The sequence below is a fragment of the Ammospiza nelsoni genome, chromosome Z (genome assembly GCF_027579445.1).
Source record: "Ammospiza nelsoni isolate bAmmNel1 chromosome Z, bAmmNel1.pri, whole genome shotgun sequence".
Taxonomy (NCBI): Eukaryota; Metazoa; Chordata; class Aves; order Passeriformes; family Passerellidae; genus Ammospiza; species Ammospiza nelsoni.
In genome coordinates this window covers 12,764,186-12,783,371 of record NC_080669.1, presented here as the reverse complement: position 1 = coordinate 12,783,371, position 19,186 = coordinate 12,764,186, and the positions used below count along the sequence as shown (strand labels likewise).

Below are 19,186 nucleotides of genomic sequence, written 5' to 3'. Positions count from 1 at the left end.
TTATTTTCTGTCATATCTATTTCTCCCTACTGATACAAGCAACAAGCACACAGAGTCAGAATTCAGAGAGGGAGAATGCTTTAAGAAATACATGATACTGTTGCAAGCAAAGAGAATTTTTCTACTGACGAATATTTTGTAAAATTACTAGATGTTCTCTGAGAGATGAGCTGATATTAAAAAAAACTTCGAAGTCCTGCAAACTCCACAAACTACAGCTTTAGTTTCGGCATATCACAAACAAAACAGGTAGCTTTCAGAAAAAGATGAAAGAAAACAGAGAACGTTAAAACTGAAATTACATGGTCAAAAATTTCACCTTGTGCAATACTATTATACGGTTTATTTGTTGTCACTACACTGTGGATTATTTCTGATACTTGAAGATAGAGAACTGAGTATTATTTCTATCCTTGAAGACTTGAAGAGAACAGTTTTTTTGAAGAAAACTTGTAGAATATCAGAACACTGAGTTTTTCCATGAGCAAGCAAACAAATCATGGAAAGTTCACAACAAATTCAAGACACCTTACTCATTTCCTTCCTCAAAAGTGACTTGTATTAGTTAAGGTATTAGCCACTTTAAATAAGCACGGCAGCTTACCTTGTGTGTCATCAGAAAACGAGTTCCCAAGAAATCAACACATTTAGGAAGGAGTGAAAACTATATGCAGACAAGATTCTCCAGAGATACAGGTCATTCCCTGCCTGTTAGTTTTCATTTCATTAGCAACTATTCCGCAAAATCAGTTTGATTGATTAATTTAAGCACCCAGTTTGAAAACTGTCAGGACAAAAGCTCTGTAACTACATTAAATATTCCCTATAGGGTTGAAATTGAATGATCCATTCCTTGCTAATGGCTAACAGTCAAACACCCTCGGTCTATTTAATTAAAAAGACTTATGGCAGTGTGTCTATTAAAGTCAAGTTCAGGTTAGAGAGAGAACAAGCTAGAAAAATACCACCACACATGCACATCTCTACAGGGCAAGATGCAAAAATTGTCATCTAGTTCTTTGCAAAAAAAATCATGAATAGAAGAAATATTTTATGTCCTTCTTCAGCAAAATGCAATTTTAAGCTTTAAAGGCTTTTAGAAGATCAGATGCTTATAAATTTTTTCTTAGCCACTTTTACCTTTAAGCAGCTTACATCATGGTACTGCAACTCATTCATAACCACTGGCTGGAATTTAAAGAACTTCTCAGAAATGGGTACAGATCTGAGCGGGATAAACATATATTATACCTCTTGCTATTAGTCATTGATACCACTAACCAAAAGGATTACTTTGTTCTGCCAACGGTCACATAGCACAAAGACTTGTCAAGAAACTGTAGGTGGCTGTACTCTCTCTTCTGCTGAACACACAGCAATGGGCAGAAACAGTTATTTAGGCCTCCATTCCCAGTGCCCTCCTCACTAACCAGTGCTTTATCTGGTCTGCAACATTCTTCCTCTTCGAAAAAACCCACTGCAGTAGAGTTAGAACTGAATAAACTTTCAAGGTAGCCACAGTTGTCATCTTCAGTAACAGACACGTGTGTAAATGTTTCCAAATTATGCATGGAAGTCTATTCATCAGATGGTTTACTATACAATCATGATATGAAAAGGGAAAAAATGCTAATTATGAAGACCAGCTTAGCCATGTAATTATGGTGACACAAAAATTTAGTGTCACAACTATCACTGGACATAAGTACAGTTTAAGTTAAATCATATGCCATCTGCAAACTGACTCTTCCAGTCTGTTTTATACTCTGTACCAATTCAGTAGTTGAATGGCAACAGTCATTTCTGCCAACACACTTTTCATTTAAACACTAGGACATTCAGAAATTCCCAAGCAGTTTGTGTGCCAGCTTCTATTTTTTAAAGAAGATTTGGGGCAGTTATGTGTCATACCACAGACACATAAATGTAAAATCTTGGTAAATGTAAAATATTTTCTCAAGCTGTCCTTCTCATGAAAGTCTGCATCTGTACATAAAGTTCCCACGTGCTAAATGTTCCCCCCTCCTGTACATCCATCCTGTCATCATCACTGAAACATAAATGCTACTGAATAATTTGGTACAGAAGCCTTCTTGTGATTATCAAAGTCCACTGGCTGTGGCTCCTCTAACTTCTAACTAGAGAATAAATCTCTTTATAGGGAATTACCACCTGTCAGAGTAGATCTTAAAAAAAAGCAAGTGAAGTAGCTGCTCCCTGCTACTTCTTTTATTTCCAAGAATCAATTTTGCAATAGCAAATTTCCCAACTTCTGTGTTATAGTGTTTTATTACTATCTTTTATCTAACGAACTTCAAGTATTTTGTGCACAATAACAATTCTAGACATATGGGTTTAAGGCTCAGAAACTAAAACTACCATATGAAAAAGGCAATCATAAATACCACGTGAAAACTGATGAGCCTGGAATCAATTCCAATATAATCATGCAGCGGAGAATCAAACATTCAAAATAAATAATTCTAAATACTGAACCTTTAGGGATGCTGTATCTCATCTAACAAAGGGTCAGCTGCTAGAAAGCACCTTCCATCACATTTAGCCACCTGCCAGGAGAAAAGTACTCCCTCATCATTCCCTGCTCCTTGCTCACCCTGCCAATTCTCAATGAAGCCTATTGAGAAGAACAGGACACCTGTACCTCCTAGACCAATGCTGTGAATTTTAGGATGCAGCCAGTACATCAGTGACATAAACAAAAATGCTGATCTTGGCACTCTTTCCCAGTTGATGTGGGGAGGGCTAACTTGGACTTCAAGCATAAAAATCAGCTGGATGAGACTTAATTATTCCATATATAATCAGAGAGAGGCTAAGCAGATATTGCAATTAGCACAGTTCAGCTAATGCTCAACATTTTAATTCCATCTTCCAAAGCTACAGCCACCTGTCATGACTAAGTTGATTTTGGGAACAGCACTCTGTGTCCTAATGTTGGTAGCTCCAGATTTTCCTTTCTTGGTTGTCTGTCACCTGCAGATTTACCTTGAGAGGAGGCTATATTTCTTTGCACAGGTTTCTGCCAGGGGAAAGCAGGTGTCTGTGAACCAGTGGGACAGGGTCTGTCAGTGTTTCAGGTTTCCCTTCACTCTTCCTACTACACAAATTTGACTTTTTCAAAACTGTGAGCCACAAGCAATTCTTTTTTTTTTGGTCACAATGTGTTTGCTTGCACCATGTGGTGTAAATTTCAGGAAGCCTGAGCCTTCTTTTCAAAAGTACAACAGAGTACAAACATTCATCTCCTCCTTCTATACAAAATTTGTAATAAACGATGATAAAATTTCATCAGTCTTAAGAAAAGAGTGTTTTACACAGTACATTGACATAAGCTAGAAGAAATTTTAGCTTTACAAATACATACACACACATATATCTACAAACATACACATAAATAAGCAAGTATAAACACCTGAGGTATATCAGAAAACCTAAACTATTAGTTAACATCATTTAGCACTCCTTTCTCCAAACAAAACAAAGATTTCCACACCAAAAGAAAACAAAGCTTTACCTGATCAGCTGTTGTAACATCAGAAATTACAGCATCAGGGGGTCTCTGGGGTGGAACTGCTGTTAACTAAAGCACAAGTAATAGTATTATTAGTATTTCACAGCAAAAATCTTTTATCCACACCTAACGCCAGAATATACCAGTTATGTAAAAAAAGAAACAATATTTACCAAATTGGTAAGCTTCCTCCTATCCCTTTCACATTTACAGACAAATAGAAAAAGATACTTAGTCCAGGAAACATCACTCATCAAGGATAGCCTTACAGAGACAGTCATTCTGAGGTATCAGATCCTGCCTACAGTTACATGACTCACCTGATGTGTTTGATAACATTTCCTCCAAATTATCCAAAAAAAGCCAAGCAAGAATTATTCACTCAGAAAAAATATTTGTCTCACAGAATAGTAAAATCTTTGGAACACATAAAGAAAAATGAAGCTTTTAAAATAATACTTTTAGAGGCACAATGAAGAACAAGATAATTTACTACCTCACGTCCAGACTTGTTGTTTTACACTTTTTTCTTTTACTTTTTTTTTGCAATTACATGCTGCATATTAAGCTCCACTTTACTGCAAAAAAGCTGTTCCTTGTGCCATCTACAGCTTCATAGTTTCCAAGCATAAATCTTACCAACATACTGACAGAGAAAATCTTAGACCATAACAAACAAAGTACACCATAACCAATTCAAGCTATTAAAGTAGCTGAAATAATTTTTCTCCTCTAGTCCTTGTATTTTCAAAACAAACAAAAAAGTCCAGAAAGAAACTAGCATAAGCTCTAAAATGAAAGGAAGCAAATTGATTCTCACCTGTAGTAATTTCCCTTATCTTAATTTCTTTAAGGTCTTTACCAAAGGAAAGAGAAATAAAAAGAAACCGAGTGCTTTGTAGTTTCATGTCTAATAAAAGCAAAGGCACTTCCCTGTTTATTAACACAGTGCAAGACCACATCTTGGGCAGAAGATTTGATAAGCACTCCTCTTGTCACTTCAGAGAATCACAGTGGACCTACACAATCAGCTTGATGACAAGAACATTTCCTAAACATGCCCTCAAAACAAGCATGACTTGCCAATCTATTTCAAGCTCGTTTAAAGAAGCTCTGCTTTACCTACTAAGTCATTAAAACCAGCTAACATGTGAATAATCAACGAAACCCCTATACCCACAGGTCAAGAAACTCTCAACTGAAAAGGAGATACATGACTCACACAACACACTGCTCACCACAGACCTAAACTTGGAGATCTGCTCCTCTTGACTTGCAATACAATTTTCAACGACAATAAAAATGTTAAGTGACAAAAAGACACACTACAACATATGTCTATTCAGCTTGGGATTTTTTTTTCCACAGAGGGGCATGAAACTCTTTTTAATTGGGAAGGTCTGCAAGGAAAAAGCAGGAAAATTCACCATTGGAAAACTAGCCTCTTGCATGGTGATGCCTCTGTTGAAATTGCTGTATTTTTGTGTTAATGAGACTACATTTGGGGGATTTTTTTAATCACGGGAAGGAGCTGCCTGAAACGGTCTTCTTCAAATGTTAAAATGTAAAATAATGTATACAACATTCTCACACTTCACTAAATAGAGTGAAGAAACTGCAGTTGCCTGAACTGCAATGTTTTACTAAGAAGTGCCAAAGCACTACACTGAACTCACTGATGTCATCACAATAGGTTAGCCTTGAACCACAGGGTTTTTTACATGTGCTGCTTACAAAATGTGATTGTAGAACAATTAAGGGCTCCTTCAAAGACTTCGATACACTGTCTGCAACAATTTCCTGTGATTTTTCTATACCACAGAGAGGCTCTTTAAAGCAGCAGGCATTTCAGTACCCGATTTGTAAAGTTTATATATTGTAAAACCTCAATATAATTGCTACAGGTTTAAGTTAAAAAAAAGTAAGTTTACATGCAAAAATCCCAAAGAACATCACCAACACTATTTCAGACACATGAAACCTAGGTATTTCATTATTAATGTTCAAAACCACTGAGCTTAACATAACCTTCTCATTCAACTGTTTATTACTGTAGTGCCTAACAACATGAAGTCACAGCTGACACTGCCCTCAAACACAGCATTGAAGGGGACAACGTCAGGCACCCAAATAGCTACCTCAAGCATTTGACATACACACTCTGTGTTCATGTGACAATGCTTGCTACTTGCTAACTCTCTGAAAACAGAAAAGTTCAGCTCCAAACTATAATGCTACTTCTCTTTTCCTCTTTATGCTTTCCAAGCCTCTTCCATACCAACACAAAGATTTAGAAAGAGCTACACCTAGAGATCTTTTCTAGAAACTGCAAGCTCAACCCTAATACTGACTTCCACTACCATTTCGAATATTTCAGTGTAGGAATATTTCGTCCCTGTAATGTTTATCAACTCACTTTAACTCTCAAAAAAAAAACCATTGGTTTCCCAAGACCTGAACAATACCTTTTCACTCAGGCTCTGCAGTGAACAGAAGTATTTAAAATCCATCTGAGTTTTCTCAGCCATGCTGCTTAAGTGCTAGTTTACACTTCCTAGTTCATATAGCTAGTATTTTTCTTGCAGTGTTGACAGAACTCTTTAGTGTTTGGTGGGTTTTTTTAAAATATGGATATGTGTGGATTTACCTTGGCCTTTTCTGATGTTCGTTTTCCACCAAATCCTCCAGCTCCAACAAAAAACAAAGAGAACTGATTATAACACACGAGGTCCTTTCCAGAATAGGTATTCACTGAAAAACAAAGAAGAGAGAGGTCATATATTGTCCTTTTTCATGCAACTAGCATGTGTTGTTACAAGAGACAAGTTCAGATGGAAACTTGACAAAGCTAATTTTAACAAATGACAGTGGTCACACTTTTACACTGCACTGTTGCAAGTCACTTTCCTAGTAGGGAAGACTAATGATATGTTTCAAAAAATTAACTTTATCTATTTGAAAGCATTAAAATTAAAATATGAGCTATCAAAATGGTGACAACATTCAAAGTACTAAAAAAATTTGACAACACAGAACTGAAATTAGACCTAGCATCTCAGACTGTATTAATTTATTTAAATATGGAATTGTACCATAAAATATGATGTATTAAAAGCTACTGAGAATACCCAATGTGTTAAATAGATTATGAACTCATACAAAAAGTAGTACTAGCACCTTGTATGAGAAGAGTTCCAGAGTTCAAGGTCACCTGTTTCTTCTTTTGAAGAAGCTAGACTTCCTACACTGCACTGAGATTCAGCCTCCTACTGCGGTTCATAGCTAGTTCACTCCTTTACACCTCAGACTGGAATTCACACAACTGTTTTGTTAATAATGTTAATTTCCAGTTCTAGAAGAAATTTAAAAACCAGACTGTGCTCACAAAAAGAACTTTTGCATGTTGCAGGAATAAACAAGCTTCAGATTAGCCCAGTATGAAAACAAAACACAGCTATGAGGAATGGTCAGTAAAAAACCTTTTACAATTTTATCTGACCACTGAAGGAATAAGAGGTCAACAGTCTGAGATTAGAGATTCACAGTCTGTAAACCTACTCTTTCTGTCTAATTTGCCAAAGAACCTTGGCATAATCACAACTAATGAGAGTAAGATTCTGGAAACTGCAAGTTATCAATTTTCAGAGACACTCTCATCCTCTAACTTGGATTTAAAAGGAACCAAATGGGTTTTGTTTAGAATAAAATAATGCAGACACATAAAAGGAATGCAAGATATGCTCCTAAAGATCGATGCTTTGCAGATGGGTCGACATAACATAATTATATTATTAACCTTTGCAAAATCACCCACAAAACACATGCAAGCATGCAGACACACACCCCCTTACTGTGGGTAGCAGGATATAAACAGGCTATCTTCAAGCAGGATGAAGTACTATTATTGTTAAAAACTTTGATCTGTTTGCATACTGCATTATTCTACCTACACAGGAAGAAAGTGTTCTTATTTCAGTATGCTAACTACCCAAGAACAATTACACTTTGATCTGATTGCATGGTGCATTGTTCTACCTGCACAGGAAGAAAGTGTTTCTAATTCAGTAGGTTAACTGACCAAGAACAATTACACTGCCACATCTCACTGAGATTTAAAAAGCTAAAAGTCTTCTCTGTGGAAGGGCTGGCAGTTATTGGTACAGCTAGTTAAAAATGAAGCCTAATAAATGTAACTGCACCCCCATCAAAAGCCATAAAACATTTTACCATCTATTAGCAAGACTGCTCCGGATCCTTTGTCCAGAATATCTGCAACAGTTGCAACCGACCTTAATTCTCCTGTAAAAATAGAATATGGACACATTGTAAGGTTTTGCTTCAGGAACAAAGCCCACAGATCACTCTTTACACTTCCTTATTAACTGTCTTACTTACTAACTTCCTTACCTACTACTATCATTATTGTTGCTGTCATTATTATTATTACTGTAATTCTTATTATCAACATTATCATAAGCATTGTAAAAGTCATATTAATTACAATCGTCCTGACTATAACAACAGCATCTGGGAATCTTTGCAAATCTTGGTTTGAAGATCTGAGTGTTGTTAGCTTGGGGTCTTTTTATAACTTCTGGGATTTTTTTTAAATAGAATTTTGCTGTAGTTCATGTATTCAGAGCTAAACACATCACTCTTAAGACTCAAACATATTGCTATCTTCAAAGATAGATCCAATCATTTAAGGACTGTCCACAGATTTCAGGAGGGCTAAGGCATCCACAGTCCTACAGAAGAGAAGCTCAGCTCAGAGCCTGGGCATAGGGGTTCCCTGAAATTTGACATAAAGGTTATCACTTTAGAGACACACATGTGTTTATAAATCAGCCTACAGAATGCAAAACCAAAAACCTTTATGAAGTCCTAGCAATTCGTTACTAATCATCAGACTTCTTTGTATTAAATACTATTTTCAGATAATTTTTTGTTTCAACAAAAAAATTCCCCCATTTACTTGTGGCTTGATTTTTTTTTTTTTTTTGCTAAAATCTCAAAAATTTAATTTTTATAAACTACAAGTGAGGAAATCCAGACACATGCATATCCTGAATTAACGTAACAAGTAACTCTCAGATACTGTAATCTGGGAAAACTCAGCCATCTCTGAAAAGAATTTGCTACTGCAGTAACTAATGCCTTGAGAATTTTGACAGAAAGAAAAGTACTTGTTATTAGCTTCCTCATTAGGATGTCCATTTGTTTTTTTACATCCATAGTTTAAATCTTATCCTCTTACAGGCACACAGACGCAATCAATGCTGAAGAATTCTTAGGTAAACATCCCAAAATTTTTATGATACAACCTTATTGAAATATTTTAAAGTTTTGGTAGTTAGTATCAAATAAGATGAATAATCCACAGGTATGTAGTGCATTTGCTTATGGTATCAAAGACGATGCATACTTTACTAAGTATACTGTAGAAAAGCAACACCTAATCTCAAAAACACAGTTTCAGAATTCCTTCAAGAACACAACAGGTTGCCTCTCTTTTCCCCCACTCCTAGTAAAAAGGATATGCAGTGCTACAGTTTGAAACAAGCTTCCCTACTTCCATTTACAATATGGCTACAGGAACTGTTGTAATGAAAAAACTGTTGTAATGAAAAACACATCAACACAGAAGGACTGACCTGAAGTTGGTAATGGTTTATAAAGCTCCAGATATTGCTCACCATGCAGCATCTATGTAAAGAAAGACAGCGCTGTAATTACATCAATATATTGCTTTCTCCCCCAAGTCAATATATAGCTATTTTAGAAAGTGTCCAAAGCAAACAAATTTTAAAAAAACAAGTTTTACTCTTTTGTTTTTATGATTTCATCCCCAAAATGTTTTCAAATAAAGTTTTAAGCTTTTATGGTTTAAAAAAAGAGTAGTGAACACAAAGTAAAATTGAATATCAAATTCATCATACATCTCATCATAGGAAGATGCATTATACAAGTGAAGTAAATGAATAATTTCTTAGGATGTAAGAATACAAACCACTGAACTTTCAATTTCTAGAACAAAAGGAACTTAACAATATTACAAAAATACTAACTGAAGTCACCTTTCAGATATATGACACACAAGGAAAATTGGCTACTTTACTCTTCCATACCCTGGCAAGATCAATATTTAGTCCTGAAAGAGAAGGAACAGCATCAAACATTGACGTCTGAGCAGGAATTACTCCAAAGCTGGGTAAACAGCAGAATTCTTCATTTCCTTCAAAGAGAAATTTTAGGTGGTCTGGATCCTTAGTTGACATTCCCACACCAAGTGCATACAGAATAGGCTCCAAGTGAGTATATTTATACACGTTGGTACCCAGTTTACGGCCAACAATACTTGCCTGGAAATAAGAAGTCAGCATAAAATAAAAATCAATACCAGTTAATACTGAACTTGCATTCTTTCTGTAATTTTTCTATCAAGCCTGATGCCTGAGGATCGTCTTCACAGTCACATGTACACATAAAGTATGAGTAATAAATACACCACAAAATATTAATGTATTCATTGCAATACAAGCAACCCAAATGCAAGGCATTATACCTTGCTTCAAGCAATCTACCTCAAGAATAAATGGCATAACTTGATATAACTGCACTCTCAGCAATGTGTAAGATTTTTTTCAAAAACAAACCACAATTGAAATAATTAACACTGTAATAAGACTGAAATGAGGAAAAATTACCTATAGAGAAGGACAAAATGACACTGCCCAACAACACCCAAGCTCTCTCACTTTTCTGACTAATACCCCAGTTAGAGATGCTTAACAGAACTTACAAGCACCTAGATTCTGCATTATCGAGTCTATTCAGCCCTAAATTTTCCTATCATCAATAGGAAAAATAAAGACTGGAGTCTGGAGAGGTTTTTCATTCTGCTTCCTCACATCACATTTTAAACCCCACCTTTCTTTTTTGCAGACAGCAAGCCAGAGTACAAGCTGGGCAGCAATGCTGGTCTCTCTGCTCAAGGTTTTCATGCAGCTTTGAGTGCATCTGGTAGATAGATGTACTTACTGTGTCAACAGAAGAAGAAACCACTGATCCAGAGCTTGTTGAATTCATAGAAATATTCCCTTGAGATTCTATCTGACTTAGAGCATCACTCAATACACTTATGGACTCTAGAGAAAGGAATTGAAAACTCACTTTTAGAAACCATACATGAAACACTCCAGTTACAGACACAAAATACACACATCAATCAGCAAATGAGATATAGCCTGGTATTTCTCAGTTCACCTTTAAACACAGTAAATATACATCTGTAAATTGAGCAGTGTGCTGCTCAAGGTGATTTCTGCACAGGTTCCATCAGTTCTGCACCCACCAGTCAACCATGACACTTATCTCAATGTGTAAAGGAGAAGATAATGACTGGTGTACGTTTCAACTGTCTGAGAAGCAAATATCTGAAAAGTACTACTGATTTTCTTATGAGAATTATTTGCAACATCTCCTGACTGCTACCCTCTTTCCTGAATCAGACAGATAGAAAAGCAAATAAGCCTGAGACTGAGCAATGACGAAATTATAAATGAGATGATGCATGAATTCAACTATGGTCACGGCAGGCCATCAAGAACAACTCGTTCCTTGAAGCTTAATAGGGCTAAAATCAACATTAAACATTAGAAAGAATCAAACAAAGGGTGATGAGAATCTCACACAGAAAAACAAAAACATGTTTAAATCAGAGAAATGCAAAATCATTTCTTAACTACCTTAACACAGTCACTGCCCTCCACTTCAAAACCCCTGTGCCCATACTGACTTGCACTGCTGCTTGATTTAAGTCAATGTTGCTCTATCACACAGCACTACTCTAAAAAACCTGCAAGGTAAACTGCATGCCCTCTTGCAGAATCCTGTTTTCCTGAACTATCTCTTGCTTACCAGTCTCACTGCCAGAATCATTGTAACATTTGTTTGTGGCCTTAATTTTGTGAAGAAAAGGAACATCTAAGAAACAAGTATATGTTGTCACCTCTTCTGCCAAAGACAAGCTTCCTCTTTAGATATAAGCTGTGTCACAATATGACACTTACATAATGTGAAAATGTGCAAAACAATAATTAAATTTGGAAGAACCTTTTGAAAGGTAATTTCTTTTATCCCTTTGTTCATTCATTAATTGAATAAAAGAAAAGCAATACAGAGCTATTGGGAGAAGTAATAGACTGTTTCTACTTTTTCTGCATGAACAAAAGAAGGTTTCACATTGCTTTAAAATCTTCACAGGAGAACACAGGTTTGGCCTCCAAGCATACCTGAATGTTTCCTCAACTTTAGCATGGCCATAAATTACTTACATGCAGGAATATAAAGATGACTTTTAATGGTGAGACTTGAAGACTAACAACATGCATTTTTGACAACATTATCTGGCATAATTAGGATCAATAGTACAAAGGTAGCCTGTAAAATAATAATGGTGTAGCATTTCCTCTTCAAGGAGTCTTTCTTCCAGAATGTATGATATGAGTGGACTATAAAGTTGGTCACCTGGCTAGTGTCTGGCTGAACACTAAGGAGATCACAGAGTCATAGAACAGTCTGGGTTGGAGTGGACCCTAAAGATCAAACTCCCCTGCAATGATCACTCTTCAACTCGACCAGGTATCTCAGAGCTCTGTCATATCTGACCTTCAATGTTTGCAGGACGGGGCATCTACTACCTGTCTATGCAAAACCCATTCCAGTGTTTAACTATCTCTGTAAAAAGCTTCTTCCTTATAGCTCACCTAAACTAAGCCCTAGTTTTAAGCCATTACCTCTCATCCTATTGCAACAGGCCCTGCCAAAAAGTTAAGTATTGAAAGACTCCAAAAAGGTGTCACTGAAGTCTCCTCTTCTCCAGACTGAGCAAACCCAATTCTGTCTGCCTTTCCCTTTAGAAGAGGAGTTCCATCATTTTTATCATTTTTGCAGCTCTCCTCTAGCCTTGCTCCAGAGCTGGTCTAAGTCTTTTCTGTGTTGAAGACTGCAGAGCTGGATGTCGTACTTCAAGTGGAGAGGGGACCTCTGGGGGGCAGAATCAACTCCCACAACCTACTCGACGTGGTTCTTTTGATGCACACTGGGATACAACTGACTTTTCAGGCTGCAGGCGCACATTGCTAGCTTTTGTCCAACTTTTCATCCACCAGCATCTCCAAGCAGTTCTCCACAGGGATGTTTCTAATGTGTTCATCCTGTTTAGATACTGGGGCTTGCCCCAGCCTAGGTGCAACATCTTGCACTTGGCATGGTTGAAGCTCATGAAGCTCCAATGGCCTCACTCCTCAAGCTTGTCCAGGTCCCTTTGGATGACATCCCTCAGGTGTGTCACCACACTCCTCAGCTCCATGCACACTCAGCAAGTTTGCAGAGGCTCTACTCTATCCCTTATCTATGTCATTAAGCTATTACACAGTCCTGCTCACAACACAGGCCCCTGAGGGACAGCATTCACTACTGATCACCATGTGGACATTGAGACACTGACCATCCAACCAACACCTCCTCCACTGAACAGTTTGTCCGTCACATCCGCAGCTCAGCAATTTAGACAAATGTTATGGGGGGCGGTGTCAAAGGCCTTACACAAGTTCAGACAGATGATATTCACAGGCCTTCCCTTACTCATTGATGAAGTCACTCCATCACAGAAGGCCATTGGGTTGGTCAGACAGAACACATCTTTGGTGAATCTGTACTGGCTGTCTCAAATCACCTCCCTGTTCTCCATGACCTTCCCATGCACAGAGTTGAGGCTCACAGGATGGTAATTCCCAACTTTCTTTCTAACTTTTTTTTAAGATCCAAGAAATACACAATTATACCAAAGGGTATAATTTTGGCAGAAACAAACCCAGTAGGAAACTTTTAATTAACACAATTATCTTATTATTGGTATAGGGGTATTTTTTAAATTGTTGGACTAACAGTGAACTCTATGACCTTAAGTGTTCATCACCTCAGAATGGCCTGCTATTGTACAGCAAATCATTAGCAAAAAAAAGGAAAAGACTAAGCTGGAGAACAAAGGTTGAAAATAGTCACAACGAAGGGCATCTCTTTCCAAAAGTACTGATTTTCCAATAAGGGGACATTGCATATGAATCACATTCCTTAACAACAGAAAAAACACCACAAGTGTTTAAACTTTTTTTTAAATACATATAAGAAAAGCTGACACTGAAACTGGAACACTTCTCCTCTTACACAAATTCTTCGTATTCACACAAAGTATGCATACGTATACACACACACACCTTCAATGTGTTTTACATTAATTTGTTCTATGTCAGACATAAGCTTTTAAGACGTGCCAGAAGTCAAAAAATGAGAACAGTTGAGTTATCTTCTGTAAATAGATAGCTACTAAGAATTTAAAATGCACAAAAATTTCTAACAGCCAATTACAGACCTTTAGCTGGCTCACATTTTCTCAACTGAAGAGAAGCTTGAGACAGAGTGCCTCACCCACGTCATAGACACAATAAATTCTGCTCCCCTAGATAACAGAACAACACACTGACTTGTGCAAGAGATACTACAGAATGCTGTGTACAGTATAAAGCCTGCAAGACAGGGATGCCTGTCCTCTGCCTCTACCACAACATAGTCTGATTCCCTTTCCACAATAGGAAGAATTGAGCAATGACACAAGAGCAAGTAGTACACTATGAAGGCAAGGAGAAAACAGTTGGGAGTTGCACCAACATGCAGTGCATGGTGCAACAGTGACGTAATGCAGCCTGTACCATGCATTCAGATGCTTCTGCACCACACTTAATCTGGTCTTTCTGCTTTATGTAAAAAATACAAGCCTCTCTTATCAGTATCACTAAAAGGAGAAATAAGATTAGCATCTCAGATTTTTCTGAAATGAAAGATTTTAATGTAGCAAACAGGGTTTTCTACTGCATTAAAAGCAAATACTTTATCTAATTCCTTTCTGGGTTTTCCTTTTTCTTATTGCACCTAATGGTTAGTACACAAATGCTCTTCACAAAATCATATCACTCAAAATAAGGAAATCTGCAGGAAAAGTTTCAACTTGCAGATGTCAGGTATTGTACCTTTTTCATCTTTACTGCAAGTACTCTAATTAGTTTCCTTTACCTTCAAGCAATAAAGAGGACAATAAAGAATTTGACAGCAGAAGAAACTTCTAATAGAATAAAAAATTCTATTCAGCCAACGAGAATTTTCCTCGATCCTTATGCTGATTCTCACAAATACACAATACAACAATTAATACACAAGTTTTTATTCAGTATCTGTGGCTCGACTGCACTGCAAGGAAAAAGATATATCTTGACTAAGTTCATAACAGAAGCTAAGGCATGGAAGATCCATGCCAATGTAACATTTTTGATTTCCTGACTGTAGAAAACTGCCATATTTTATTGTAAGCACTTTTACTTGACGTTCAGAAGAAGTTCAGAAGAAATTCAAAATCTTCAGTTTTTCCTCCTCATAGCATCAACTGGCAGATGTGAAATACCACATACAATGTTGAAGCAACTTTGAAAAGAAATCTCTGTCTACAACACTTTACTGCTAGCAACCCATAAAAGTAACATAGTTCAGGTGACAGGTCCTAGAACAGATCAGAAGTGATAAAGCTGGAACTATGTTGTTATAAATACCATTTCATTGCAGAACAGAGAACATGTATAAACTTGCATACATTTGGAAACAGGATACCTGTAAGCCAAGGATCAGTAAGGTGACCTAGAACTACTGTCTGGATGGTTACATTCCCCAGTGTGCCAAGACATGAGGGAAAGGACAAAGTGTGTACTATGCTGGTTCTGGTAAAGGCATCTAAAAACATATCTTTAAGGTTTTTAACAAAATATCCTAATGGATTTTGGAGCCAACGGCTTGAACATCTACTGTGCATTTAGTTATCTCTGAAATTTAACTGACATTGTATATATGGATACCTTTTCCTCTCCTGCCCTGCACTCTTAAATGCTGGCAAGGAACAACAAAAGTATACAAAGCACTGAAAGAGAAAATCATTTTAGTCACCAGCCAAGGGGGTGATGTGACCCAAGAACATAAGGCACAGTAAGAACTTTTTTGCTGTGATATATCCCTCAACTTAACCAGAGGTTTTTGGTAGTGAAATGTTCACCGAAAACCAAGATTCCAGGACTGAAAAGAAAACACAATTTCTCTATTGCACTATGCTGTCTGCATGTCAGTGCAATAAAATAAAACACTGTCATCAGTCTGACTCTAATGCTTACAATGACAATGATGTCACTTCTCTAGAAACTATAACTAATAGGTAACAATACAGCAGTTGCTTTAGAATTGAAAGATTTGACCATACTGAAACAGAAAATTATTAATGTAGCACATTTGCAAGAAAATTCATTAGTTCTGTAAATTTTGAAGTTTCAGCAAGTGTTTGAAAGAAATCATTCTCTTCTAAGCGTTGCTTACCCAAGCTATCCACATATACAGAACCAAAGCATAGTTTGGATTGGAAGGGATCTTCCGAGGTCAGCTAGTCCTAGTCCCCATCAACTCCTGAGCAGGGACATCTTCAAGTAAATCAATTTGTTGAGAGTCCTGTCTGACCAGACCTTGAGGCATAGAGCATCCACCACCCCTCTGGGCAACTCATGCCAACGTGTCACCACCCTCACTGTAAAAATCTTCCCTCTTATATCCAATCTAAATTGATACTCTTTTAGCTTAAAACCATTATCCTTTGTCCTGCTGCAGTAGCATACATTTGTCCCAGCTTTCCCTTATTTCTCAGAGGCCTCCATAAAGTACTGAAAGGCTGCAATAAGATCTCCCAAAAACATTGTTTTCCCCAGCCTGAATGGCCCCAAAATTAAAGTCTCCCTTACCTTGGATGGTTCTGGGTTTGCTGGCATTATCAAAGTCACACACCTTCTCCCATTTATCTCTCACTGCTTCAGGCGTCATTGGCTGATTCTTTCCCCTGACAATGGCACCCAAGGATCGCTCCCAGCGCACTAGTGGGAAACACCAGCCAGAGAGTTCCAGTAACAAACAAAGAAGCTTTTCATTTCTTTATACAACTTTCCTCTAGGCCACTACCTTCAAGATGGTACCACAAGGGAAACACTTTAAGTACTCCAATGTAACTCAACATTGTAACTGCTGGACTAAAAGGGCTCACTGCTTTAACTAGCATTTAGAAAGGGAACAGCACTGGTTTTAAGTTTCACTGAAGCTGTAACAGACTTTTCACTCTCCTGAAATACTAGTTTTAGGATTCTGTCTACTGAAAAGTTGCAGCTAGTATTCATCTACAGGATTTCTCAACTCACATGACTTCGACTACTACTGCTTAGGTATCTTCTGAAAGCATAGAAAACTACAGGGAAAAAGTGAAAACCACTTGTTAGCTGTAAAAGAACCTTAATACCAGTAGCCAGCACCTCTAAATGGTCTCTGAAGTTGTATTTCAATACTGTAACCTGAGAGAAACTGGTAAGGCCAGTGTGAAATTAGTTCCATAAGGATACAGACTTAGATTACTTGGATTGTAATTCAAATACTTAACCAGTCATGTTGGGTTTGCCATTAATTAGCAGAAGGCAATGAATAAGGCTATATTGGTACCTCATGAACAACATGGTTTAATTTCAGTAACTACAACAATAGTCATTATAATGATGAAAAATGGCATTTTCTCTTGATCAAAGTGCAGATTTTCAGCTGCATTAAAACCCAACTGCTTGTGAAGGGCAGCAAGACGTTTTGTGCTGCTAACCTGCTTCTTTTAATCTGTTGCCCACACCTCTTGGAAACACTATTCCAGTTACACAGAACACTTGCAGTTAGTTAGAAATGTACAAAATTGTTATCAAGTTGGAGAAAAAAAATTAAAAGTAAGCAAAATGACTTCCTGAATTAAGAGCCCTACTTCCAACCCTCTGATGATACTCATGTAGGCTGAAAAGTTGTACAGTTCATGAAAACAGTGCTTGTACCAGGTTCAATGGATTTAGGAAAAAAGTCAAGGCATCTCACACACTGAATTTTTTGTTCTCATAAGTCCTCAGTATCTCCTGCAAGTTTTCCTGAAATTAGTATTTAAGTTGGTTACTGCAGTGACTAAGGAAAATACATGGGTAGCATAGCTGATTATTTAAGAACACTAATTGCCTTAACAAGCCTACACACTAGTATTTTAATAGAAGCATAAGCAATAGTGGAAAGTAATGAAAAAGATGAAATGAGAAATGAAAAATGAAAAATATGCCTGTTTATCAGCATATGATATTTATATCATGAAAAATTAAAGTTAACAAGAAAAGGCAGCAATGTATACTTAGCACCACAAATTCTACTTCAAATTATGCCCAGGATCAAAAAGTTGAAGTTACTTGGGCAGATTTTCAGTTACTGTTAGTTCAAAAGCATAACAATGCACATACCTATAACTGGTAACATACCTAAGCTACCAGTTTTTCCCACATGAAGTTAAAGTTTTAACTTTTACCAAATATAAGCAGTTTCCTCAGAACCCCAGGCTTTTATTCATCTTCTTGCCTCAGTAAACAATGTCTTGAGCATACAGGTTACATCTAAAGAAAGTCTCAATGTCAATTCCAAAAACAAGATCAATCCTCCAACATAAAGTACTTACATTTTCCAATCCACCCAGCTCCCACCTGCCAAGAGAAAAAGAATATCATCAGCTTAGGACATGTCACAAAGCAAAGCTGTGGTAATGCTGGGAAACAAAACTCAATATATTAAGAATTTCTGAATTACTGCTGGTTTTAATTAACAGTTTAGTTAAGCACCTGAATGAGATCAACATAAAACAGTCTCCATCCAATACATGAGTCAGCAGTTTGATGCCAATACCTATAATGAATATCATAACTAAGTAATTACTCCTTCCTGCAAGCTACTTTCTATGTTAGAATGATTTTCAGAACAAAAATGCCTTTTGAATTTTGGTATCTTTTCAACCTTAAAAGCATACAATAAGAATTGTAATAATCAAATTGATAGCATGTTGAGCACAGACCAGAACTCGACTAAGCTGTGACTGCCTGAAGTACTTGTCAAATACTGCACAACTAGATCAATATTTCTTCTGTCTACGTTGAGTATGTAGTTCACACATGTTCAATTAGTTTCAGCAAAAAGATTAAGGCTGGACAAGATAAAACAACTGATATTGGGGAAGGAGTAAAGGCAGGGAAGGAGGGAGAAGAAAGGAAAAATAAAAAAATTACCTCAAACAGACTGCCATTTTCAGCACAGCTCTCGTGGCAAAGCCAAACTACTAAGGGAGCAACATATTCTGGTTTGAAAGCATCGACCAGATCTAGAGCAAATAGGAGAGGGGAATAATGAAATAGAAATACTCTGCAGTTTCACCAGTTTAATCTAACATGCTCTTATGAACAGCAGAACCAGGAGAATTTTACCAACAGCGCTCTGTCATGAAAAGAAAGGACCAGGTAAATGAAACACTTGAAGATTCAATAAATACCAGCATGCAGTGAGATACATATATGCTGCCTAAGCCCATGACGAAGGCCTGTTTAACTCTTGGGAACACTGCTACATGCAGACTGCAAAGCCAGACAACCTTCCTAAATTTCCACATGATGGCAGCCTGAAACA

At 37.1% G+C, this 19,186-nt stretch overlaps 1 protein-coding gene across 2 annotated transcripts in view; it reads right to left on the bottom strand.

The window, feature by feature from the left end:
- HSD17B4 (hydroxysteroid 17-beta dehydrogenase 4) overlaps positions 1–19,186 on the bottom strand; it is a 62,426-nt gene that overhangs the window by 28,324 nt on the left and 14,916 nt on the right. For both annotated transcript variants that reach the window (XM_059492452.1, XM_059492453.1), the window contains exons 9-17: positions 18,793–18,884; positions 18,192–18,216; positions 16,420–16,548; positions 10,574–10,680; positions 9,661–9,894; positions 9,187–9,238; positions 7,760–7,831; positions 6,180–6,283; positions 3,536–3,601 (exon numbers count right to left, since the gene is read on the bottom strand). In XM_059492452.1, coding sequence (XP_059348435.1) covers positions 3,536–3,601; positions 6,180–6,283; positions 7,760–7,831; positions 9,187–9,238; positions 9,661–9,894; positions 10,574–10,680; positions 16,420–16,548; positions 18,192–18,216; positions 18,793–18,884 — 881 coding nt within the window. The remainder of the gene's footprint in view (positions 1–3,535; positions 3,602–6,179; positions 6,284–7,759; positions 7,832–9,186; positions 9,239–9,660; positions 9,895–10,573; positions 10,681–16,419; positions 16,549–18,191; positions 18,217–18,792; positions 18,885–19,186) is intronic.